This window comes from Ptychodera flava (genome assembly GCF_041260155.1).
Source record: "Ptychodera flava strain L36383 chromosome 3 unlocalized genomic scaffold, AS_Pfla_20210202 Scaffold_26__1_contigs__length_13983176_pilon, whole genome shotgun sequence".
Taxonomy (NCBI): Eukaryota; Metazoa; Hemichordata; class Enteropneusta; family Ptychoderidae; genus Ptychodera; species Ptychodera flava.
Genome location: NW_027248280.1, coordinates 1,702,874 through 1,728,115, shown reverse-complemented (window position 1 = coordinate 1,728,115; position 25,242 = coordinate 1,702,874). Strand labels below are relative to the sequence as shown.

Sequence of the window (25,242 nt, the reverse complement as noted above, 5' to 3'; positions counted from 1 at the left end):
TCAAGTTAATAAATAGCTCATTTGCATATTTTATGACTTTTGTGATTAGTCATATAACTCCGAAATAAATGCACCAAATTTGATGAAATCTGCAGATACTGATCTGACAGATATCTAACTGTGGTGTAAAGCATTTAGTAGTGTGAAGTTAATTAAGGGTTCCTTTGCATATTTAATGAACTTTGTAATTAGGTATATAACTCTGAAATTACGGCACCCAATTTGGTGAAACCTGCTATTGATATTTATCGATAAATATCTAATTGTCCCTTATAGCATTGAGCAGTGCTAGATTAATAGACAGCTCATATGCATATTAAATTAAGTGTTGTAATTAGTGATTTTACTCTGAGTGTACTGCAAAAGTTGATGAAACCTGCTACATATAATGATATGACATATATATGATTGTTCTGTAAAGCGTACTACTATTAATGAACCTGTTGTAAAACACGTGTAATGCAACAATACAGCAGTAAAATATCAAACACCGGCCTCTATGGAGGGGTTTCCAACAAATGGGTCCATTGTTCAACTTATTGCACCTTTGCTACTGACTCGTGCTCTTCGTATACGTTTGCTCATTTTATCTTATAGTCATATATAGTCACTTTTACTACCTTCACGTCTTTCAGACCTCTGAGTCTGCTTTAGATGACATGCTTATTCCATAATAATAATCTACTGATATTATGATTCCAAAGGTGAGTATTTAAATCGATATCTTGATTCATTTCAGAATTTGGAAAGGCTTGAGTCTTAGAAAAAATGAGTAAGTACTATAATTTACCTCAAAAAAGTAATATTTGTAAGATTTTTTTTAAACTTGTAATAATATTTACATAACATTTTACATAAAATAATATTATATGGAAAAGCAATAAAAGAATAACCACTTTGAGACCAGGAATATCCCATTGTGATATTGTGCCTTAACTCGTAATGATAGCTATTATATCGGGGCATTTCAAATGTGCCTAATTTCACTGAGCATAGTTACATATATTTTACATAAAAAAATAAACTCCTAAAAGACATTACAAAGACATTGCAAATGTTCATTTAAAGACAGGGATTCGTACTCATCATTTGGGTGTGATTTTTCGTACATTCTAGGTAAAACACACACAAGTGTCCCCCTGTGTTACCCAGACAACTTTGAATGGGACACGGAGAAGGGAATACTCGTCAAAAAAAGAAGGAAACGTGGAAAGTTGGTAGTGTGTAATGACGCTCTGGAAATCCTACGTTCCATCGATGGTCCAATCTGTCCGATAGCGGTGACTGGTCCTGCTAGGTGTGGAAAATCATACATAGCAAGTCAGCTGATTGAACCGAGACCATTTGACTGCGTGTTTCAAACATCTAGCAAGATGCAACCACAGACCATGGGTTTGTATTTTACTATCGTTATTTGCATGTCGACATGCACTCTGTGAATGGTGGCAGAGACTTCTGGATTAATCAAAGTGACATTTTAAGGTTAAAGGCCTGTATCGGCGTCAGGTTGTCTCGCAGGGAAAGCTACTTATTAGATTACAATTTCAATGGAAAACAATAGGTTATGACACTCCATAATCCTCTTATAGACTAAAACAAACTTGATCCTGGGAAGAAGTCCCTGGCCTTTAAGGATATTTGACACAGGTAAGTGGAACCCGTGATTGCCAAATCGGCAACAGTAATAGGGGTTTCTGAGTACCTTTCACAGCCATTCAGTGATCAATTTCTATCATCGACACAACAAGACACTATCTTAAAGCTTTGCCTTTGGATATTTTAACGTCAATTGTTCTTCTGTGCACATCCTTCATAAAGCAAAGTCATGAGAAATACCGCCGATGATTTTGTAATCCGTATGCACGAGATCTAAATAATCAACACATCAATGCAAGATCGTGTTTGGATTATATCCGGGGATGAAACAAATGGTCAGACAGGAGAAGAAACTTGCCATGGTTTTAAATCTTTGAAACATTTGATCTATGGAATAGTAAAACCAAACTATTGTTTAATGTATTGCACTGGACAACCTCTACCGGCCATACTTGAAATACTCTTACTAAATGCCGGACAATTTGCATAAAAATCAGTAAAGATCACTGAGAAGATAGGATCACTATGCTTGGTCTTGTTTTTCACCTTTATTTCCTTTACGTCAGGCATATGGATGAACACTGACGTGTTCAAGAAGACACTGAGGAAAGGAGTCGAAGTGACTGTGGTTATCATGGACACAGAGGGACTGGGTGCCTACGATGCATACAGCCAGGATGATTTGCAGCTATTTTCATTGATGTCACTGCTGTCATCTGTTCTTGTTTACAACAGCAGAGGATCCATGACTGGAGAAGATATCAAGAAATTAAGGTGAGTGGACGGTAGAACATGTAAATTATTTAGAGGCTCTATGTTTACTGATATCTTATTCTGGTTTCATATTCAAATTATAACCCTGCAGAGTACATGAGCTCCGCGATACCGCACTCGTCTATTCATAATGACATGTCCTTCATAACATAAATTTCTATTTGAAATCAATATCAACAAATGCACATGTCACGTCATTGCACATCTATACTCAAAACAACTATCAAAACTATTCAGAGGAGGGGACAGTAACACATTGTGTATAACTATGATAGATGGGATGCAATGACTTACTGATTAATAATGACATGACCTCGTCAACCAGGATACCATGGTTTCAATCAATTATGATTCCAAGGAAACATGATAGAATGTTTGCCTACTCAGCAGAAATATCAATAGCAAACATATTTTAATGTTTTCATCAAAATAAGGGTGCCTTTTCGCTAATACTGAGAGCAAGAACTCCACGAAACTGGGATTAAATGTTAAACGTTTAGAATGAAGGGTTTGATGATGTCTGTTATTGAAGATAAATTAAACCCTTTGCAAATGTCGTAAACGTACGATCGCAAGACAGTAAGTACGGCTTCAGGAGCTTTTGAGTAATAAATGACACCATTGGATGAGCGTAAGTAGTCTCAATAGTCTTTGGTTACATAATGAAATATATTTTTGACATTTGTTCCGTCGAAGGCGATTTGAAACTATGAAATAGAAAGCAAAACATGCGTGCATACACGCATCCCAAATTGCTGCCTCTAATCATCTCGTAACTTAAAGAAATAATTTAAAACTTAAGCGACAAAAATCATTTTCCAAAAATTAAATTATCTTCTCTTCCTCAACGCATAGTACCATTAATCATGATAATCGGACGACATTTTTTCTACCCGTAGCTGGGTTGGAACACTAGGCAACGTAATACACGGAGGCACAGATGGGAAGACCACAAAGTCACAAGCCAAAGACTTTATTAGGTTCTTTCCAAATTTTATGTGGCTTCTTCGTGATGTGTCGATGACATTTTCTGTCACAAGAGGCGACAAAGAGATCGAAGTAGATGTAAAAGAGTACATCTTTGAAGAGGTATGTGACAGATTTATCTGGTGACTGTTTCCCTACATCGGATTTCTCTGCCATACAAAAGTTGTATGTATGGCATAATAACTAACAAACAGACGCATTCCCCAACGTTGTTTTGCAAAAACTGAATAATTGATGGATATTAAGATTATGATAACTCATTCTTAATTTTTCTGAACGACAACTGAAAATGCATTCGAGGGTATGGCACCTGTGAGATGTTCTCCTGACTGCACTCTATCAATCAAGTAAAATACGACTCTGATAGCATTGTACTTCGAAGTGAAATGCCATAACATAGCGACTGTCGATGATTATTTCGCAGACGTTAAATGACAGAGTTGTCAACGGTGGTGATGATGATGATGATTTAATCGTTAGTGACTTTTGAGTTACGGCTCTTCTCACATATCGAGATTCATTACGATCACGTAAGGATAATTAAATTGAGGATAATAGGATAATAACATTGAACAAACCCAACAGAAGACAATACTTGTTGCAGATAAATACAAACGGAATTAGAAATTTAGAAAAAAGTACACTTTATGAAACATGTCCTTATTTAGCGATGAAGTAGGCCTTATATTGTGTATTAAAATTAAAATCCTGGATGTTATTTGTGATGTGATTTGCTTGAGTGATGAATTCTTTTGCAATGTCGCGTGATATCAACCGCATAGTCTATATCTTCTTCACGTCTAATACAATGAGTAATGACTCGTTTGTGACGCAATAATTGGTGACTGATGTAATCGTTTCCTTCATTCCGTTAGAAATGTTATGTGTTATGCTAGAGATTTGAAAACCATTTTCATAGAGGGCTGCAGTATTTTACTTTTTATTTTATTTTCGTTTCAGGTATTAAAGATGGAGGAAGAAACTGGAGATAGCATTGACAGAATTAGGGAGTACAATAGTCATCGAAAGGCTTTGCTTAGATCTTTCCCTGTGTTTGATGCTGTCAAACTTTCTACGCCATCCATCGATGGTGATGTTTTGGCTAATATGGACAAAGGGGAAAATCGCAAAAGCCTGAGTCAAACTTTCCTGGGGAGGTTGATACTTTCCTCGATCGTCTGGTGCTTCTGATGAAGCCCAAGAAGGCGTGGCCTTACGTCGGGAACATCCATGGACAACGTAAGTCAGTCTGGTACTGGTGAGGTGTACGTTAATACGTTGCCAACATTAGATGATATGAGCCTATGATTTCTAAACTTCGTACGAATAAAATCTGTCGAATGCACAGATTTACATGTATGTTCACGTGGGATTTCTATACTTGTCAGAGATATTGAATGAAAGAAACTTGCCTTATCTTGATACACAAAACATTAATGATTTGATCAAAGCGTAGGCGAAATATGCTTGTTATCATGATAATTTGATTATATACAGTAATTGGTCTTATTGTATATTTTCTAAATGACGCTTACAGAATTTGCAGAATTGCTCAAAGAATACGTGTCAGAGTTCTCGTCGTCTGGTGGTGTCCTCAACATTTACTCGGTCGGTTCTAAGGTGGTTGAAACCCTTCTCAACGACGTTCAAGAGAAGGCGTTCCATAGGTACCGCAGCAGCATGGACGATTTCAGCAAGTCAGTTATCCCTTGCCCAAACCACGAGATCATCTACAAACACAACGATTGTCTCACAAAAGTGATCAAGTACTTCAATGTCAAATCCAAGTACATAAATGATTCCGCTCTTCTGGATATGCACAGGAAGAAACTGTTGGTAAGATGTTAGTAATTCTGTGATTCGGCTGTATGCATGTTCAAAGAAAACTAGACTGCTACACTTGCAGAAAATGTCCATCGGAATTTATCTGATTTTATCTGATAATTTTATTCACATTTTTCAGACACCTTTATTCGTCTTAAAATGAACCAGTTAGACATATTTAGCCCCAAGCACCGATAAAAAAACATTAGCTTGAATCTTTCCTGCTGATTTTCATTGTTTTCTTTAACTGACAGTATGATGTTTAATCACTCATAAGGGTGCAATAAGGATACATCTGTACATCGCTATTGATGCCTCGCATTTCATTGGCTAGAACGTGTACTGCTCGGGAAATCAAGCATCATCGATCATCATTTCTATTGTGATTTTGTATTATGTAATAGATATGCCAAGAGGCGTATACTGGCCTTCATAATACTGTTTGACTTTGCTAAGAATTGTGTCCTTTCACGTCAACTGACTTGTTTTGTCTCTCCGCAAAGGAAAGGATCGCTGTGTACGCAGCAGGTGGCTTGGTAGGCGGACACCTGAAAAATTTACTATCGTCGAACGTCAAGGAGTCAGATAAGTATTGCAAAAAAATTGTCGACCAGTTGTTTGAAGACAAACTCAAACCTTTAATAAGCAAGTGTGAAAACGAAGATGTTAGACGTTCCATAGACGTTGACAGGGAAATTAGCGAAATCGAAAAAGAATACAAAGGACGAGCACGTGGTCCACATATCTGGCAAGTGTACAAAAAAGAGTTAGCAGATGTAAGTCACCAGTATTGAGTTCACTCTAAACCATTATACCGTCAACAACATGGCACAATTACTTATATACAAAGTACTGTTTGCTTTCAGAATGACGGTAACTAATATTTAGCTGATTCTTCACTCATTCACAGTTATCGTATATTTACTAGCAAATCCGTTACAGAACTTTTGTCATTGAATCATCGCGATGAAAAGAGACATCGAGTGTTGATATGTGCGAAATGCAGATACTGTTTTCCTGCGCTGTTTAAGCTCAAAATCACGTAATGATAACCAAAGGTCAGTGCTTGATAATATGTTTTTTACCAAGAGCAAGCGCTAATATGAATACAAAATTTCATATTTCAGAAAATAACTATCTTTTCTGCGGCTGCGCGAACCGCTGATGGAAATGAAGAAGATGCACCGTATGTGAAGGAGGCTGAGGAGGAAGAGGGGAAGGTAACGTTCTCATGTCGTATTAGTTTCCTTCGATCAAACAGGGAGGGAGACATTGACATTCAAACTTATCGATGAGTTTTTTATAGAAAATAATACATAAACCAAAAACTACGCTTTTAAGTGAAATGTTGCTATATTATATACAGAAACAGGAAAGCGAAAGAAATTTGAATTCATCTTAAATATCTTTCTGCTGACGTAAAGTGATAAAGAATTTGTTTGTTGGTGGAAATATCAGGACCTTTACTACTACAGAAAGGAGCAAGTTATGGGCGTTATGTAATTGGACTAACAATTTTACTCAAATATTCTTATGTATTTTAAAGATACAACTTTAACTTTCCTGTTATATATTACGCATATATGTCAGCAGGGAATTTTTACATAATGGTTACGCTAAAGGTAACTTTTCTGCAAATTTTATCGCCACTCCGTCCATCAGGACCCTTTGGCTAGATAAAACATAGACAGAAAAACCAGCTTGTATACTAAGTTCCGAAGCATCTTGTTGTAATTAAGTAGTTAAATTGACACGTGTTATATTCCTTATTCGGCAACAGGAAAAGGAGAAAGAGGAAGAGCAGATGTCAAATCTGAAGGAAGAGGAAAAGAAAACTCTCGTAAATATAACTTTTTAAACATTTTCTGCCCTGACCCTGTCTCTGACTTTATTTTCATGATTCAGTTCACATGTACAGCCATGTCCATTGCTTCCAGCAAGAGTGCCAATCCATCGAATGTGATAACTGACGTAGCAGCAAAGTCACACCTCAAGCTTTTAACATTTGCTCCTTAATATAACTGGGTTTATCCGTAGAGGTGAAAGTAAATATTTCACAGTGTATTCATTCATTGTTGCATATTTTTCAGAGAATTTCTGAAGCCCCATTCCTTATTGAAGCTCACAGTATTTACTATCTTACACGACAATATATTTTGCTTGACTTTATATTAATATTTAGTAATGTGTACCTTCCGTCAACGAAAGAAATACACCCAAATGTATCTTCTCCACATCCACAGCGCCTTACTATGAAGGAGGACATTACCAAGCAACAGGACCAGATAGCCGCCGATCTTGAAGAAAACAGCACTGCCATACTGACTCAAATCAGTCAGCTGCTGCAAACACACGCCGAATTGGCGAAAGAATTGCAACTCGTCAGAGATCACATGGAAAAAGAAAGTAAGGCAATGAAGGAAGAGTTGAAAGGAAAGAAAGAAAAGACGACCTAAATACACGGATGGATGCACGAGAAACTACTATCGAAGTACGGTATACTATGTAGATACATATTTCATATTATCCGTTCTCCAAGGCGAGCTATGCAACTGTTCAGATACACGCCAATATATAATTCTTCGATGGTCATCGAGAGGAACTTATTTTGTAACCATACTCGAACAAAAACGAGTTAATTTTTACACTTTTCAGTGTAAAATCATATCCCCTTTACAGTGAAAAAAGAACAGCATACACTTTAATTCAACCTATCAGTAAATTGAATATATTTCGCTTGCGTTAGCAGTGGGCTTGCAATGTAATTATAGATTTATATTCAACATAGTGAATCGAAATTAGTTTCTTTGAACACTGTATATATTTTACGCAAGTCTTTTATTTTGATACTGAGATTCGGTGTCGAGTAATACACCCGTGGCCACTTTAGTGTTGATCGAGGCTATTTGATACAGACAGAAATTCTGCTTGTACAAAGGCAAAACTAACTCTGTCTCGGGCTGTAAATGAGAGTTTACGATTGGCACCCTGTATTCAAGATTGCCATACAATGTAACATTACCATGCACTGGTCCATGTTTAAGTCTTGTTTTTTTCAATTTCCCCAGACACACTGTCTGCAAGGGACATACAATTTTACTTGATGCTATATCAGTGAGCTCATAAAAGTGTGTTGCCTCAATAAACTAATTATCGAGTAGAGGCTTTCATGAATGCAGGTGGTATCTTGTGTCTCAATTTTTAACAGGGGGGGGGGCAATCGTTGGCTCTCATTTGCAACCCTTGGCAGGACCTGTTTTGTCTTTATACAAGCAAATTTCTGTCTTTATCAAATAGCCTAGATTAACACTAAAGTGGCCACGGGTGTAATGTAGTTCAATTCTATTGTAAATTCCGTTGACAAATGAAGATGTTCGATTTGATTCGACTATTTATGTTTTAGCTTGTGACGTTGTGATTTTCTGTATTTTATAATTACACTGTCACAGTACAGTGAGATTACTGTATCTGTAAACTGTCACATCAATACACATTTAATAATTTATCTGTCTGTGCGTGTTACGATAACCTTGTAATGTGTCAGTAAATGTTTTATTGAAAATGTCTTGATCATTTATTCCTTGGATTCTGAAATATACAACTTTTAATGTCCATGCACACCATATCAAGATTTTTACCAAAAACAAATGTTCATGTTAAGAAAGTTCCGTTAAATGTAGCTTTTTCAAATTTTTAAATTGTTCTGTGTTGCTTGTTTGTTTTTAGTCAGCCTCGGAGCGCAGAGATGATTTCCTTTTGATTTGAATTGGCCAAAGTTGACAAAAAACATCAATACACGAATAACATGAATTATCATTATTATACCATGATTGAATTATAGATCAATGTTTCAAATTGAATGATTTCGAATCTTACACAGTATCGACGCTTTTAAACTACAAAATAGCAGGTCCTGTCATAATGTACATATCGTTTCAATCACAGAGACAGGCTTTATAAAAAGTTATCACTGTTGCATCTCTGGTCTACAAGCAATGTCAAATTTATTTTCCATTAGTAGCGTCTCATCATTCAATTAATGCGTAACATTCAAAGCGCTTTCATTACCATGTAGCATTAATAACAATTATCTCAGCAATTTGTGTCCAAAACTGAATTTTGTGTTTACCAGATAAAATGGGAATGAGGCTTATCATCTTAAAAAGGCTGATAAATATCTTAATCTGTGGTGTGTCTGATATAAATAAACTGATTAATATTTTAATCTCTCTGGTGTATTTTCATTAAAACATATTGAAGTCATGTGTAGATTTCCAAACATTGTACATAATTTATTTTATACAAATTATATAAAACACGATTGGAACTAATATGGGATAATTGGATGGTGAAGTAAGGTCGCTTTAACCAGCAAATGAGAGCTCATCTGCAAATGTTACTCATCTGATATTCTATGTAAGTTACACACTTGCTTATATGAGTAATTTGCTATATTACAACATTCAGCTGTATTGCACCTCGCACTTTTGAGAAATTTGAATAATATGAAGATCTAATTGTCCCAAATTAGTTACAAGTAGTAATATGAGGACCACAATGGACAATCGAGGTTCAACGAAGCAGTGAAGTTTTCTACGGGTGTACTGAAATCATTAAAATGAGGTAGCTGTCAACGTTCAACCGATCGCGACGAAAGCAGATGAAAGATGGCTAATGGTGTGTAAAGAGAACAGTCAAATCATTGGTCAAGCTTATTGATTTCAATTGAGAATGATGAGGAGCTATAGACTGTTGCGACAATCAGGCGCAACACGTGTAAGATAAATAGAAGCGCAAGCTGAATACAATTCTGGACAGACAGCCTGTTTATCTTAATAGCTATTAACATGACATGAACATTGGTTTAAAACTTGACGCACTGCTGTTTAGCTCGATGGTCAGCAAACTATAAGTCAGAACTATAATTTATTTTGGTTGGTTGCTGTCCGGCGTTCTGGTGTCCAGCATTCGACATTCTCCTTCAATTTTGTACTCTTCTCTTGGGGTGCTGCTCAGAAATCATAAAAGGGGCAGTCTTAAATCCCTAGCTCTCGCGTTAGTAGCTATTGATATACTGAGTGCTTGATTTGATTTTAGTCGTTTGTTGTCCTTTGAAAGTTGTGCACTGGTAGTCAATTCGCTAAGAGATAGAGCTAATAGAGAACCTACTCATTTAAACGGGAGTATACATAATCGTGGGAGCTAAATGGGGATTTTGTCAATGATGACGCACATTATTAAACGATGGGTAAACGATAGTTAATCGCAGGGTAAACACTATCTGCTACACACTAAGGAGGGCTTTGAAACATTCAATTACATCTGTCTATCGCAATATAATGGAGATTGCGAACAAGAGACTCGCCTCCACAGGTCTCCAGCGCTGAACAAGATTAATCCTTAGCCGGGAGAATCGTAGTAAATGCATTCCAACTTTATGATAATATCGAAAGGCTAGCCAATCGCTCCGAATTATCGCCACCGGATAAGCGTAGAAGGCCAAAACAGCACAAAAAGTGTACCGTCTTTCAAGGATATAGACTATTCTTGACTCTACAGCCAATGTGAATGCCAAGGGGAAAAACAGATTTGTTATATACTTCAGGATGATGACTGTCCTATCTATACCTTATTAAGGTACTAAAATTGGTGAATGAAATATAGACAATTTCCACCCTCTATTTAGCAACATAGACAGTGCTGGCAGCGTCCTACAACCTGGCTCAAATTAGCATACTGTGCCAGGTCAACCGACGCCGGCTACAGCGATGCGACAGCGAGTAGCTTGAATGCAGGGTGACGTCATTGAGGCGGAATGTACGTTAGTAATGTGACCTTTGACTGCGTCTGATACAGTAGAGCAAACAACACAGCTATTGTGTTGTAAAAAACAGAACTAACAGCTTTTCATTCATGTATATTGAAATTTTGAATATTGCAATTGCAATTTGTTTTTTTAACCTCTCTGTCAGGAAAAACAAAAGCGAGTACCTCCATACCTCGTGGCCAAGAATAGTCTATACCCTTGAAGACGCCACTCTTTTTTTGCTGTTTTGGCCTCCCACGCTTATCCAGTGGCGAAAATTCGGAGCGACTGGCTAGCCTTTCGATAAAGGAAAGTTAGATTGACTGATCAACGCAAACAAACAAAGTGACTAATGTAGCGAGGCCCGTAGTCTGAATAAACGAAAACAGACATATATGCAGCACTTGCTTTTGGTAAAAAGAAATGTAGCACTTAAAAAAATATAGATAGACACATCCCCTAAGATACCGAAGACTCAATCGATGATACGATCACTGACCAATTGACGTCGGCATGTAACGTCTGAAATGGCGTACGAAAAGAAGGGCATGTTGGTCGGGAACCTCGTCGGCTACGACCAGAAAACTAATCCCTAGGGCGGCGCATATGTCCGACACAGGTGGCGTTAGAACAACAATGAATGGTTCTTATCAGAACCACATGCCAAATAGTCCTCTTCAGGATAACCTTATTCTCCAAAAAGAGGAAATCGTTTATCGTTCATTCAATTGGTGCATGTACGTTTGTTAGCTTTCTGTGTTGGCAATATTTACATAAGAATATTACACTTGTACGTCCGTTAGATGTATTTACTGCGGCCAGCTGAGGTAAATATCGCCTGGGCCGTGTGCTAAATTTGAATTATCATGATTGGCAGTTTCGTGACATTTAAAAGGGGGTCGAATGGTCCTTCAGTAAACACGTTTTTGAAACATCTGCGTTTTCTGATAAGCAGTGAATGCCTTCAGAATGACAAAAGTACTTGATTCTGGGACCAAACGCGACACATCCGATAAGTAGCATGACTTTTTAAATTAGCATAGATTGATGATAATGTGGCTTTTATTTTGGTCGTTCAGTCACTCAGTGTGACCGCACTTTAAATGGTTGAAGAGGTTTACATATGAATATTTTGGGCAAATTTCACACATTTTGGTCGAATTATTCCTTTTTTGATAGAGCTCTCTGATATATTTTTACTTTGACATCCCCTGAACAAGTTTTTCTTATGAAAATTACTATAAAACTTGCAAATAGGGAGATTTAGGAGTTTTTTTTCAATATTTTGAATAGTTATCTCAATATATGTCCTTAAATGTAAATTAGTGCACATTCTATGACAATTAAGCTTTAGTTTTAAGTTGCCGAGAAAAAACATATTTAGTTGCTATAATGGCTGTGAAATTTGCATTGCTAATTAAGCCACTGAATTTAGAATTTCTTGTCGAAGCATTACATCATTATACCGCTTGTCTGAAAGGTTTAAATTTGATATGTAGCTTTTTAAGAATAACCTTCCGCTAAGTTTAAAATGAAAAATACATTTGCATAGGTTAAAATTTTAAGAATTGTTTTCTCGTTTTTCCTCAACGTTCTTCAAAAATATTTTTCACTGAAAGATTTAGTACGTCGTTTTTTTCCATCAGTCGTCATGTGGCCAAGGATGATGGGATTCAGTTTCGTTCCGTTGGTGAAGGGATTTACATAAAACATATTTTGGAATTTTTGGTTCATTTGCTCATTTTGGTCAAAACATATTCAAACTCGTGGTCTCAGGGATTTACTAATCAAGTTTTGCCAAATTAGAATATTTTACTCTCTGTTTTTTTTTACCCTTTTCCTCCATTGTTTGCAAATTATTTTCTCTGTAAACATAAATGTTCACAAACATAAATGTTCACAAACATACATACGTACGTACGTACGTACATACACACACGCGCACGCACACACACACACACAAACACACACACAAACACACATACATACATACATACATACATACATACATACATACATACATACATACATACATACATACATACATACATACATACATACATACATACATACATACATACATACATACATACATACATACATACATACATACATACTTTATTGTTCATTTGCATGTGACGATTGTCATATATTTTATTACGATGTGTCTTTTAAAACTGTCCCATATCATTTGACACCTAGACAATGAACTTTTAAAAGAAAAAAATAATACTTTTAAAACTATAACATTTAATTGGAAATGGATATATTTGAATGACATTGTTTGTGAAACGCATTTTTGTCATTCAGGTCAAATTCTGCTTGTAATTTCTGATTGTGGGACGCAACAAGACAATTAAAAGGACACAGATGGTGGTAATACTCTCTTCTGTTACATTTCCAGCGTATTTGTACTTGTGTAAGTTTCTACCTGTCTAGGAGTGCATTGGAATAACAAATCCAGCCCTATGTCCATATTGGAGAACATATGATTTCTGATGCTTAATCCTGCACTCATCTTTTGTAATTTGACTTATCTAATCATTCATTACAAAACAGCAGCCACAAAGGTAAGTAGAAGTGTCTACTTTTAGAAAGTGTTATCAATTCAGAAATAGTATATGAATAGTTGTTGACAAATAACAATCGACAGTCTAAATATTTCATTTGTTGATGATGAAAGACCAGGATCAAAATAGATTGAAAAGGGCGTGTCCAATCTGAGTCCTTTTACCCCAGCACATTAAAGTCATAGAGTTAAACGTTGGAATTTCAAATTGAAGTTTGAATAACTAAGTTGAATGACATGTCGAATTAATCAGAAGTCTTTCTATTCTTTGAAAGCTAAAATGGATTAAAACGCTAATATATTAAAGCTCAAATATATAGAGTGTGCAGCACTGGAATTTGGTTTGACATTGTAAACAAACTTAAGCGTTGAATCGAAAGTGCCATTAGATATCTTACACGAGGGATGACTATTAACAAAAGGCTTTTCGTTCAGTGAAAAAAAAATTAAGATTGTCGCATCATATTTTCCCTTTTTCTTATCAATTCTTCTTCGCGTTTCTTGTTCTCCTGCCCCATCTTATCCACTGTGAGCTGCAGTTCTTTTGCCAAGTCCTTGTGGGTTCGTTTGAGGGTTTCTACTTGAACCTTTGTAGCTGCACTCCTTTCTTGAAAATCTGCCTCTGATTGCTTCTGCTCGTCAACAATGTCTTCATCTACCATGGCTCGCTGATTTATTGAAGTATGAAGTACAAGCGGTTGTAAATATTTTACTGCGATGAAAATTATTTAATGCATATGGAACTATTCAGGATATTTCTAACAAAATTGTCTAGATAACTTTACTTCAATTTCGTAGGGTAAACGATTAGAAATGCGCTAAGATAATTCTTCTAAGCAAGGATTAAGACCCAATACATTGATCCATGTGTGGCTTCAATAACATGTATGTCACAAGAAGAACCTGTCAATACGTTATCGCATATAGACTATAAATTTCCGTTCTGTATACAATAACTCTATATAGGTTAGTAAGAAAGTAATTTCAATATACTTGTTTCAATATACTTGAATATGTTAAACCAGTAACGTCTAATGTGGTGTGATACTTACGATCGTTTTCTCCTCTTCCTTTTTCAAAGCAAGCATCTGCTCTTTAAGTTTCTCTCTTTCCTGTCAAAATATGGCCAAGGGATATTAGAGACTTTCCCGTAATTCAATATAACAACCTGTAAAGCTAATTTGTAAACATCTGCTTACAATTTTTGGTTTCTTTCAATAATCAAACCATACAAGGGTCCAAACAACCGTATTTGCTTCTTACCCGTTCTTCTTCTTCTGCTACATTTTCAATTAGATTCTTGTTAGGATCGAACTTGGTTTTAGATTTCACACCCCCGTCTTCTTTTATCGTGGATATGCCTCGAGACATCTCTTCTATTTTCTAAAAGAAATTGGTCGAGAGAGCATTTTAATCGTCGCATCAAGATGGCATTCTATTGAGTAAGACTATCTATCATCGTTCTGCATCAAATTATCGTAACACCATTCTCGCCAGTACATCAAAACGTTCTGAAATGTAGATGCACACGTGTTATGTAATTGTTTTTGCATTCAGCACTTCCTCTATATGCAAAGATGTTGTCATTTGAACAATGTTATTTCGCCAATTTTGACCACTAAATCACGTTTTGAGTGGATTTGGTAAATGTTTCAAAACCGTATAAAATTGTCTGCAATTTTGCATTATTTGTCAATATTACGAATCTTGAACTGGATTATTCCTGTATGAAAACCAAAACCAGACTTTTCAGAAGCTGCATCCCTATTGAAGACATTCATTGCATTTGATACAGCACAGATTGGAAGCCACTCAGCTGCAATACAAAGGGTAAATTGTAACTCACCGCAGCTAGTACAGTTTTATACACATGCCATATTTGAGGACCACGTGCCCTTTCCTTGTACTGTTCGTTTATGAAGTCCACACTCGATCCATATGATGATTGTCGACGGTAGCTCTTTCCTGGTTTCACGTTCTCCACCAGAAGCTCGTCAACAAGCTGTTTACAAAACGTGTAGGACTCTTTTTCATTCTTTTTCAATATGGTATGTAAATAGCCGCCGATAACCATAGCACCGTCGTCGCTGTATTGGACCATCCGTTCCTAGAGATGAATCAATAAGCATGGTAAATTGAAACGTCAGAACATTTAAATTTACTTGTCAAAGAATTATAATCAATGGTTCTTCAAGATACTAATCTACCTCGTGTAATCGCATACCTGATATAATCATTATTATATTACCATGCCCTGCCCGTCGCATTTTGATTGGTGGAGGTGAGCCACGTGACTGACCACAAATGCACAGTAACGGTTTGTTTACATGCCCGTGAACATAAATAATAAGATTAACAACTCAAAGTATCGTAACTTTACAGTTGAAACGTAAATCATAATGAATCACAAAATAAAATTGGGAGCACTTGTGGGCCAAGTTGAGATACTTTTTTTCTGTAAACATCTCCGGATTTGCCAAATTTTTACAGCGCGCTGACAATACGTCGCATATTGCTAAGTTCTCAAATTAAATGAAACCATCGCGAAAATGAATTAATGGTCATGACCATTAATTCATTTTCGCGATGGTTTCATGTATCGTGTCTAAAACTGGGGTCGAATATACGCATGGTCACCCATTCATTCAGTATCTTTCAACATGTCAAGCAATATAAGTAGTATCTCGTATCAAACAAAATTCATGAAAAATGGCGGAGTTTGTCCCTTTAAGCAAATCGGTAGAGGCATGTCTATGAATCTAGGCATCATATGAAACAAAATAGCAAAAATAAAATAGCAAAAACAAAATAGTGTCTTTTATATCAGATCTGATCGCGTCACAAATTGATTATGCATATGTGACACCTGGCCTTGTTTAAAAGTTCAAACCAGTTGGTTCGAGCATCTCCGAAAAGAATAGTGGACGGATATGACCGAGGCAATATATTTGTGTGGGTTTACCCTGCGGGGATTAATGATGATGATGATCATGATGATAATAATAATAATAATAATAATGATGATGATGATAATGATGATGGTGATGTGGTAAATATACAGTTTATCGCCTACCTTCAATATATTCCTATATTTTTCCAGACAGCCGACGTCATTGACGTATTTTGACTTTTCTTTAAATTTCCTCATTGACTTGAACAAACAATTGTTGTGCTTATTGATGATCTCGTAGTTCTGACAAGGGAGAGCTGTTTTAGCATATTCGTCCATAGCAATGCAGTAGTCAGCAAACACCAGACCAACCACCTCCTGTAGCAAGGCATCTATCACACTTGTGACAACGGCATCCACGCTGATTGACTTTGTCTTCGAAAACCCGGACACGTACTGTTGAAGCATTTTGGTAAACTCTAATGAAACGAATTATGGACAATAGTAAAAAAGAAGGCAAAAATGCACTGAACGTGAAGCAAACATCGCTGAGCATGATTTACATCCCAACAATAATGTATTTGCCTCGGTATGAGAAAAATCCTTTCTATGTAATAATTGTGAATTCAACACGACGTAATTGATTTTGCATCTATGTTGCATTGGGTCATTTATAAATTTGAAAATATGGCAAGTGATTCATATTTCAGCAATAAATCCAAAATACACGTTATTTAGTGAAGAAGCATAGCTAAAATTTATAATTTATATTAAAGACCTGTACACATCCAATTAAGCTTGCAAACAAAAGTAGCTGTATATTTTCTTTGACTTCGTGTCGATTATTAGCATAGTTCGCTTCCTACAATCGAGTTTGATATCGACGAAATGTCTTAATTTTGTATATAGTGGCCAGATTTGTAATTTTGAATAACTGTTTGAAGAATTATTTATTCAGAATTATACAGGATAGTTCTTGGTTCAACTATATAACACGGTCACGATAGACCCTTAATGTCATCACTTTGGCTATAACAATAAGATACAAAATATTTCTTACGATGTCCATTGATGTTACCAACATACGGCCAGGCCTTCTTTGGTTTCATTAGTGTGCCACAATGTGATATGAAAACGTCGACTTCTTTCAGGAAAGCCTGGTTTAAACGTCCGCGATTCTTTCCTTTGTCCATATCTTTCAACACAGACTGATCTAGTGATGGCATGGGGAGCGTCAACGCATCAAACACTGGGAATGACTTTAACAATGCCCTCCTAGTGGCATTGGCTTCCTTTACCTTTGCCTCAGTCATAATACTTTCCTTCTCTAATTTCAATACCTGAAAGAGTAGGTTAGGAGCTGCTGGTGTATTTCAAAACTCAGGCTAAACTGTTGGGTTTTAACTCCTTTTGCTTTTCCCTTTGTCAGTGAGACTCTCCTTCTCATCTTTCGCAATTTTCAAGGACAATGCAAGAAAACGTCAGGGACACTACTTGCTTATCATACAACAACTTATTTAGCAGTGGTGAATATCAAGTGGGTCAGTTCAACCACAGTCCATATGTGAAATTTTTTTGCAGCGGGTACTTCTAGATAATGGATACATGAGGTGTGAAAAATAGTTGACAAGACCCATCTGCTACTATACAATAGATGTTTATTCTTCCTAACGTTTCGGACGTAAACGGACGACCTTCATCAAAGGCTATACAGACACAATGGAAAAAAGGGGACGAAAATTACATTTTGTTCTACTCGGTCAATGAATACGAGAACAAATACGCAGATATTTAGCGTATATTAGTCAATGCAGAAATGGTTTGGTAGCATGTTAAGTCTATGGTAGAAATGTGACTGCTGTAAGAAAGCTGAAACATTACATTAAATATCACGACAAATTGTTAGGTTCTAGTGACAAAATATTAGCATGAGACGTACCTCTTCCAATAGATAATTTTTGAAGTCGACTTCCACATCTTCATCGTCTCTGGTCAGCATGAATGACATGGTAACGTCACGTAGGAGCCACATGAAATTTGGAAAGAACTTTATAAATTCATTTTCCAGTAGGGTTGTTGCCTTTTGACCATCGCCTCTCCACCTAAACACCTTGTTGAGTTTACTTATCCAGCTAAAAAACAAATAGGACAAAAATAAAAACTAAAACGAGAGAACACTGAATTGTTGATAGCGTTCGCCATACCGAAATGTCAAGTGCATTTTCAAAAAAAACAAAGACACCTGCAGATTTTCACCAAAGACTGACCACAAGAAATAAAGAGGATTCTGTGTCACTATGTCTCTATACTCATTGTTGACAAACACTGACATTGGTAGGCCGTTTTGTATACTAGTCGTCTTAAAATCTTGTTTTTCTATCTCATTCTTCTCTCCCAATCATTACTTCACCTGAGCTTATTAATGTCCTCTGCATTGACGGATCCTTTGTTATTATAGACCAATACAGACGACATCAAGGCCATCAAAGCAAACATAAGCATATCGTCTTCTTTATGAGCGCTGTATGCATCAAGTCCCTCTGTGTCCAGGATAATGACAGTAACTTCTGTTCCGTTTGACAGCGTCTTTTTGAACACATCTGTACTCATCCATATCCCTTTTAGATAAAAGTATTAAATGATACCTATCATATAACTTTTGTACATGATATCAGCAGTCATATAGAGTAGAATATTGACTAAATGGTTTTGCATAATTCGCTGAAAAAAATCATGCCGGTAAGATGATTGACCTAACGTTTCTGTGCTAGCAAATATCAATATTTCATGATCTCATGAATTGATTTCATTTTGATTGTTGTCACACGACTATGCATGACGCAAGCTTAGCTTGAAACATCGTGTACAGTTCGGGTTTTGATTTATGAACTGTCAGCATGAATAATAGTTTATTTCTACATTTGACAAAGATAAGGCATCTGTAGGGGTGACTGGTTGCCATGGATAGGATCGGCAATGACTACAATTGTAAGTGGTTGGATTCTTAATTGAGATGGCAAGCTCATTTAGAAAAGTCTGTTACATTATTATCCGCCTTGTTGATGTAATGTTGTTAAATATTAGCGTACGTACATAGCAGATATTAATACAAACCCATCGTTTGAGGCTTCATTTTTGCTGACGTTTCAAATACGCATTTGTCTGTTCTTGGTTCAATCAGCTGACTAGCTATGTATGATTTGCCACATCTAGCAGGACCAGTGATAGCAACCGGACATATTGGACCGTCGATGGACCGTATTATTTCCAGGGCGTCCTCGCACACCACAAGCAGCCCTCGACTCTTTTTCTTCTCAACTAGCTTACCCTTGACTTTGTCCCACTTGTAGTTGTCAGGGTAACACAGTGGAATACATTGAGGCTTCTCGTCTGAAATGAGTGGTGAAAGATAAAAAATTTAAAACCAAATATTAAAAGACTTTAAATTGGTTTTTGCAGCGTGATTATTGACGGAATGTGTTTTTGTTTAAAATGGCAAAGCAAATATTGAAAGTGTGAGGGTACCAGTTGCTGAATTACCCATCAGTAGGTTAATGTTAATCAAATTGTGGAACCAATTCAGGCTATATACTTTTCCGTGGCAAATAACCTTTAATTAGTTGTGCACATAATCGATGCGGTTACTCATTAATAAAAGAGAAAATTCACCTCATATCACTTAACACCAAATCTGTACTTGCTGTTAATGCTGACATTTGCCAATGTAGGTCAAAGGTCGGAAAAGGTTATAGCAAAAAATTGTACACATATTGTTCCATTCTGATCAATATTCAAAACCAACTAACATCTAGCCAGGTAGATGAAATAAGGTCAAAGGTCATCAAGGTCATCTTCAACATTGTGGAAATATTATTGTTTCATACCGGTCAATTTCTTACCAGAACTATACTTCCAGCCGTTGCGGATACTGAGATATGTAAATGCAGTAAATTTTCGATCGGATTCGAACTCACAATGTCCAGCAACCAGTCGACTAGCGAAGACTTTGCAGTCAAAACCGCTCAGCCTAATCCCCTCCTTTAAAAAAGAATGCTTCAATAATCAAGCTAAGTTGTTATATTTCTTCTGAATGCGACCCCTCCAAACGCTATAGAATTCATTCAGCATTCGTACTCAAATACTCACTATCACACATCGCGCACAAACTTGAATCAAAGCAATGTCATCGAAGGCATTCAAAAACATGGTGTAAAACTGTAGTCTCATGCTAGCTGATATCCAACCAAAACCAAACCTCTGGCCCAAGTGGTTGTCGAGATATGTGAAATTAGGTCAAAGGTCTAATTTAATTTCATGATTAAGTATGATTTTGTTGTAAATGCAAATACGGCCAAAGAACCGCACACCCAATTGAAACACCTTCAGCACTTTTTTCAGTTCTCAGACTGAGGACATTATGAGCAAAATTTTAGCTGAAATGACCCAAAAGTTCTGGAGAACATAATTTGTTTTCAGTTTATTTTGATTTTGTAATAAATGTACAATAAGGCTGGCAAAGTAACATGTCAACATGCAATGTTATGTGTAGAATAATACAAAAATAATGAAATTAAGGATGAAAACAGCATTAGCCAAAGGCCTCAATTGGATTCCTTGGCTGCTAGGGACAGCTAGAGACACAGGAAGGTAGGGGTCATCCGAGGGCATCCCTGATCTTCTCATCTTTTCCCATTGTGGTCAATATTGAATTTCAACGAAACATCTTGTGCTCTTAGCTGTTGTGATACATAAAAGTAGGTCAAAGAAAATCTCAATTGTTGTAAGAATTATGTACTATATTTAGCAATAAAGCACACCAAGCGAGGGTATGCCACGAGATTTTGACCAGTTCACGATATATCCACGAGCGATAGCGAGTGCATATATGAAACAAACTGGTCACAATCGAGTAATATATTGGACACGATAATGTCAGTTTACTCACTTGCCTACTCGGCAATTCTCAAACGTGGCCATGCAATGCAACAGGCCTGACATACAGTCTATACTAAGTGATGCAAAGCCAGATACAAGCTCAAAACAAGAAACTGCTACAGGAATCTAATAAACATATGCATCTCGGTTTTGACTCTCTCCTTTCCATATTTCACCTCATGTAGACTTTTGAATGGTCAAAAAGATTTGATAAAATGTGTGGTTTTGTCCAAAGTACTGGACTCTACTAGTATATAGTACTTTTGATCCAAAATCACGCGCTTGCAAACCAGGAGACAAACGTCCACCGCTGACGAATTTACTCTTTCCTCCGGCCCCTTCTACGGTCATTACTGATGTGCAGATGCCACCATAATACTGTCACAGACAACATTGGTGACGCAGAGAAGAGAACGATACACTGATTCACAAAAGGCTGAGTGCATTAATAGACAAGGTGTGTATTTATCTCGACCGACAACGGTCTACCGAACAATGCCTTGGTGTCAACCAAGTTGAATAAATTTTTAATCACTGTATTTTGAATGCATGGCTATTTGTTCTTAAACGAGTCAATTTAAGAATGATGAGTGCATTATATGCGGAAGCATCTCGTGAACTGTTTTTAGCAGCTATAGTCGGTGTAGTAAATCCGTAACAGAATATTATGTTTCTCGGAATCTCAGACGAGTTCCAAACACTGTTTAGGTGCCAACAGACAACATGATTGGTATGTCTTGATGACATAAGGCAGATTAATGTCACTAGTTTAATATGCTGTTAATGTTTACATAACATATTCTGAATTGTCGGTTCTATCTTGAATGTCAGAGGTGGCGTTACATTGAAGTACCTGGCTGCTTGCCCAGGCACAACCGCTTAAGGTTAGCTGAGCGGTTTTGACTGTGTTGTCTTCTCTCGGCGACAAGGTGCCATACATTGTGAGTTCGAATCCCGTCAAGAATTTACTGGATTTTCTAACCTGGGTTGATAGCTCTGCTGGTGGAGAGGCTATCTTTAGCCCAGTAAAGCGATGACCCATTGCTTTGATAAACGATTTGAGCGATGCATGATAGTGCGTGTCAGCGCGTAAGTGTTTCATGAACTGTACAGCGTGCTGGGGGTCACAGCCAGATTAATTATAACGTCTGTAGATCGCTTATTGAATCAGTCTTTTCAAGGCAAAATGCGCCTATGGGACAAATATTCAGACTCTCAAATAATTACACTTCTCTTGCTGATCTACCTATAGTAGTGGGGGATCATTTTACAGCTCTTCTTGTTTGAAAAAAAATCACTTTCCAACGTTTTCAGGAATCCAAAATTTTATTTTGCTCCATAGAATTTGTACCGGGATGACGGCCAATCAAAATTTCAAATATCCGTAAATCTTTGGTAATGTATTTCTATGGTATCAAAATGACCGTCGATTTTATTCGTGATTTTGAAAGAGAATGGTTGAAAGATTCCTTGGGGAATGTTTGAGCAAAAGTCTTTCATTTTCGAGGTGCATACTACCTTAAGGGTAGGAATTTAACCCAGCTGTTTTGACTTTGATGTCTTCGCAAGGTCTGGGTGCCGTACACTGTGATTTTGAATCCATTGAGAATTTACTGAATTACACTCTAACCGAAAGGCGCCCTCTCGTATCTGTGTATTTATTAAATCATACATGAAAATACTCACTCTTTTTGCTCATTATTGGAACTTCGATACCGAGTGATTGAACAACAGTTGTTCAAAAGTCAAACTTTTCTATGGTCTACGATGCGTCGGTGACTTGTAGCATTCCTAGAAAGACAAGTTGTCATAAATGTTGGAAATGAGTCCGCTGCAGGACATTGTACACTTCTACCACAACACATCAAACATCGCTGTACTTCTATTAAATGTATGGATATGTATATCAGTTTTTTCTTGCTTGTGGCAATGGTTACTTGTCATGGGAAAGAGCGTCTCAAGAGGAATAACCCAACTTGCGTAAAGGTAAAAAACGAAATCATTTATTTGTATTCAACAAAGAGATTATTTTTGACACCATTGCAGTTATGTACAGTCAGCATTTTTTCCTTTACTTAAGTATTCCACGTTTTCTTGACGTCACTAAGAGGTCACCAAAGAGCTACTTTGTCCCTTTAACTGTACAAACGTCATGTAAAATTCTATGAATGACACATCTTGCCCTTGGTCATCAATATCTTTGTCGATTTCTGTATGGTACAATTACTTCGATCAGAATATAATACTACACCATACATTTAAAGCTAAATGTTCCCAAGAATAGTCAAAACCGAATGTGTCGTTTAAAGACAGTCGTATATTTTATGCGTGTTGCATTCGTTCTCGAGCAGCAATTACTGGAAGGCTGGAACTACGAATACAGTCGATGCATTAACGAGTGCCACTTTGCGCCAGCTTTGTGTTTGCAGATATATCATTCCACACATTTTATCAGCTGTACAAGATGAAACTTGTGTTTAGAAAGAAAAAGCGAGCCTGAAGTTGTGTACTCACGTAATTTTCAGCGTAGATCGCAGACCATACACCTTCTCCTGCCAACGGCGCCGCACTTCCAAACCGACGACTCAAGCAGAAGATTTATGTGTCCACATGGGCCTAACAGTGTTGGATGTGTCAGTAGGCGTGGCATTGATTCTTTGACAGAAGCACCTGGAATGCGTTTTAACATTGCTACAAATAATTGGAAAAACATACAGTAATAAATTGGAGGCCACTGCTTTCGGATTTTAGTGCTATCAACTTATTCCGGGTCTCGAGGTTTTTGTAAACTGACATTTTCACTTTAGATCAACTAATCATCTCGTACAATAGAGCAAGGTCATAAAGTCTGCGTGGTTACAGTTTAACTAGGTCACCCAGTGCCGCATAAATTATCGGTAAGTAAAATATTAATACATGTAGTGCCCTAATTTAAAACGGACGGTGCTTCGTTTACCATGATAACGTTTTCCGACGTTGCGAACACACTGCCCCTACCGTCAAATGAGAGAAATGTACAAACAAATGAAGACACAGGCCTGCTGGGAAGCAGTGATATGATACACCAACTAGACTACATACTGAGGTCAATTACCGAAGTGTTTCACAGTTCTTGTCGAAAGAAAGATTTATCATGATACATCTAAAAATTCCACAAGGTAAGGCAAAGCATCAATCGATCAGGTACAGGGCAGCCACTACATAAAGAAGTGAATTCTGAGAAAATATTTGTATGGAGAGTTAAATTTCAAAAACACAATAAATTTATGCAAATGAATTTAACGATATAATATGTAGTTCAATAAAATTATGTTAAAGTTGTGTATTTCAACATGGTTCGTGGAGTGCATTAAAGTTACAGTAAATATATGGCAATGAGTGTCCCAAATGTATTACTCGAAGATCGTTCACCTGGTATAGGATAAAGCCCGAGTACGAGGGCTCTTCTGGTATATAAAGTCTAACCCAACGATAAAATGCCGAGGCCGCAGGCCGAGACATTTTATCGTAGGGTTGGACTTTATATACCAAGAGAGCCCGAGTACAAGGGTTTTATCCGACTTAAAAACTATCGCCCCTAACTGATATATTTTCGTTTTCAATGTGTTTACGTCAACCGTCCCCTTTGTCAATGTAACATGTTTAGGATATGAATTAAAACTTTTATTTGTGAAATAGCCTACCAATGTAATGGAACATCCTATAAATGCCCTAGGGCACAGTAGATTTTGTGTTGCAGCTGGTTTCCGCTGTGTTACCAAATTTGAATATTAAAACGTACCAGATGTCTACAGAATATGACATGTTCACTTTTGATTGGACAGTACTTTACTACGGCGCTGTCATTCGTTTCTGGAATTT

At 36.9% G+C, this 25,242-nt stretch overlaps 3 protein-coding genes across 3 annotated transcripts; 2 read left to right on the top strand and 1 right to left on the bottom strand.

The window, feature by feature from the left end:
* Positions 1–768: 768 nt before the first annotated feature.
* LOC139125716 (guanylate-binding protein 2-like) lies at positions 769–4,548 on the top strand. The gene is made up of 5 exons (XM_070691816.1): positions 769–772; positions 1,117–1,392; positions 2,163–2,370; positions 3,270–3,459; positions 4,318–4,548. Exons 1-5 carry the CDS (start codon positions 769–771, stop codon positions 4,546–4,548), a joined length of 909 nt encoding a protein of 302 aa, XP_070547917.1.
* On the top strand, positions 1,117–7,733 carry LOC139125990 (uncharacterized protein PF3D7_1120000-like). Its single transcript, XM_070692060.1, has 9 exons — positions 1,117–1,392; positions 2,163–2,370; positions 3,270–3,459; positions 4,318–4,596; positions 4,895–5,193; positions 5,685–5,957; positions 6,309–6,401; positions 6,962–7,021; positions 7,425–7,733. Exons 4-9 carry the CDS (start codon positions 4,548–4,550, stop codon positions 7,635–7,637), a joined length of 987 nt encoding a protein of 328 aa, XP_070548161.1. The 5' UTR covers positions 1,117–1,392; positions 2,163–2,370; positions 3,270–3,459; positions 4,318–4,547; the 3' UTR covers positions 7,638–7,733.
* Positions 7,734–13,113: 5,380 nt separating this feature from the next.
* On the bottom strand, positions 13,114–23,983 carry LOC139125839 (guanylate-binding protein 2-like). Its single transcript, XM_070691938.1, has 11 exons — positions 23,896–23,983; positions 23,068–23,172; positions 19,561–19,836; positions 18,857–19,064; positions 18,386–18,578; positions 17,507–17,786; positions 16,630–16,925; positions 15,403–15,663; positions 14,820–14,939; positions 14,609–14,668; positions 13,114–14,224 (listed from the first exon to the last, which is right to left on the bottom strand). Exons 2-11 carry the CDS (start codon positions 23,078–23,080, stop codon positions 14,003–14,005), a joined length of 1,929 nt encoding a protein of 642 aa, XP_070548039.1. The 5' UTR covers positions 23,081–23,172; positions 23,896–23,983; the 3' UTR covers positions 13,114–14,002.
* Between the last annotated feature and the right edge of the window lie 1,259 nt (positions 23,984–25,242).

Excerpts from the sequence above, each read along its gene's own strand:
- LOC139125990 (XM_070692060.1), top strand. The coding sequence starts at position 4,548 with ATGAAGCCCAAGAAGGCGTGGCCTTACGTCGGGAACATCCATGGACAA. Across the intron at positions 5,194-5,684 it reads TGCACAGGAAGAAACTGTTG|GAAAGGATCGCTGTGTACGC; the intron begins GTAAGATGTTAG and ends CTCTCCGCAAAG. Across the intron at positions 6,402-6,961 it reads CTGAGGAGGAAGAGGGGAAG|GAAAAGGAGAAAGAGGAAGA; the intron begins GTAACGTTCTCA and ends ATTCGGCAACAG.
- LOC139125839 (XM_070691938.1), bottom strand. Across the intron at positions 18,579-18,856 it reads GAGGACATTAATAAGCTCAG|CTGGATAAGTAAACTCAACA; the intron begins GTGAAGTAATGA and ends TTTGTTTTTTAG. Across the intron at positions 14,940-15,402 it reads ATAAAACTGTACTAGCTGCG|AAAATAGAAGAGATGTCTCG; the intron begins GTGAGTTACAAT and ends AATTTCTTTTAG.
- LOC139125716 (XM_070691816.1), top strand. Across the intron at positions 2,371-3,269 it reads GAAGATATCAAGAAATTAAG|CTGGGTTGGAACACTAGGCA; the intron begins GTGAGTGGACGG and ends TTCTACCCGTAG. Across the intron at positions 3,460-4,317 it reads AAGAGTACATCTTTGAAGAG|GTATTAAAGATGGAGGAAGA; the intron begins GTATGTGACAGA and ends TTTTCGTTTCAG.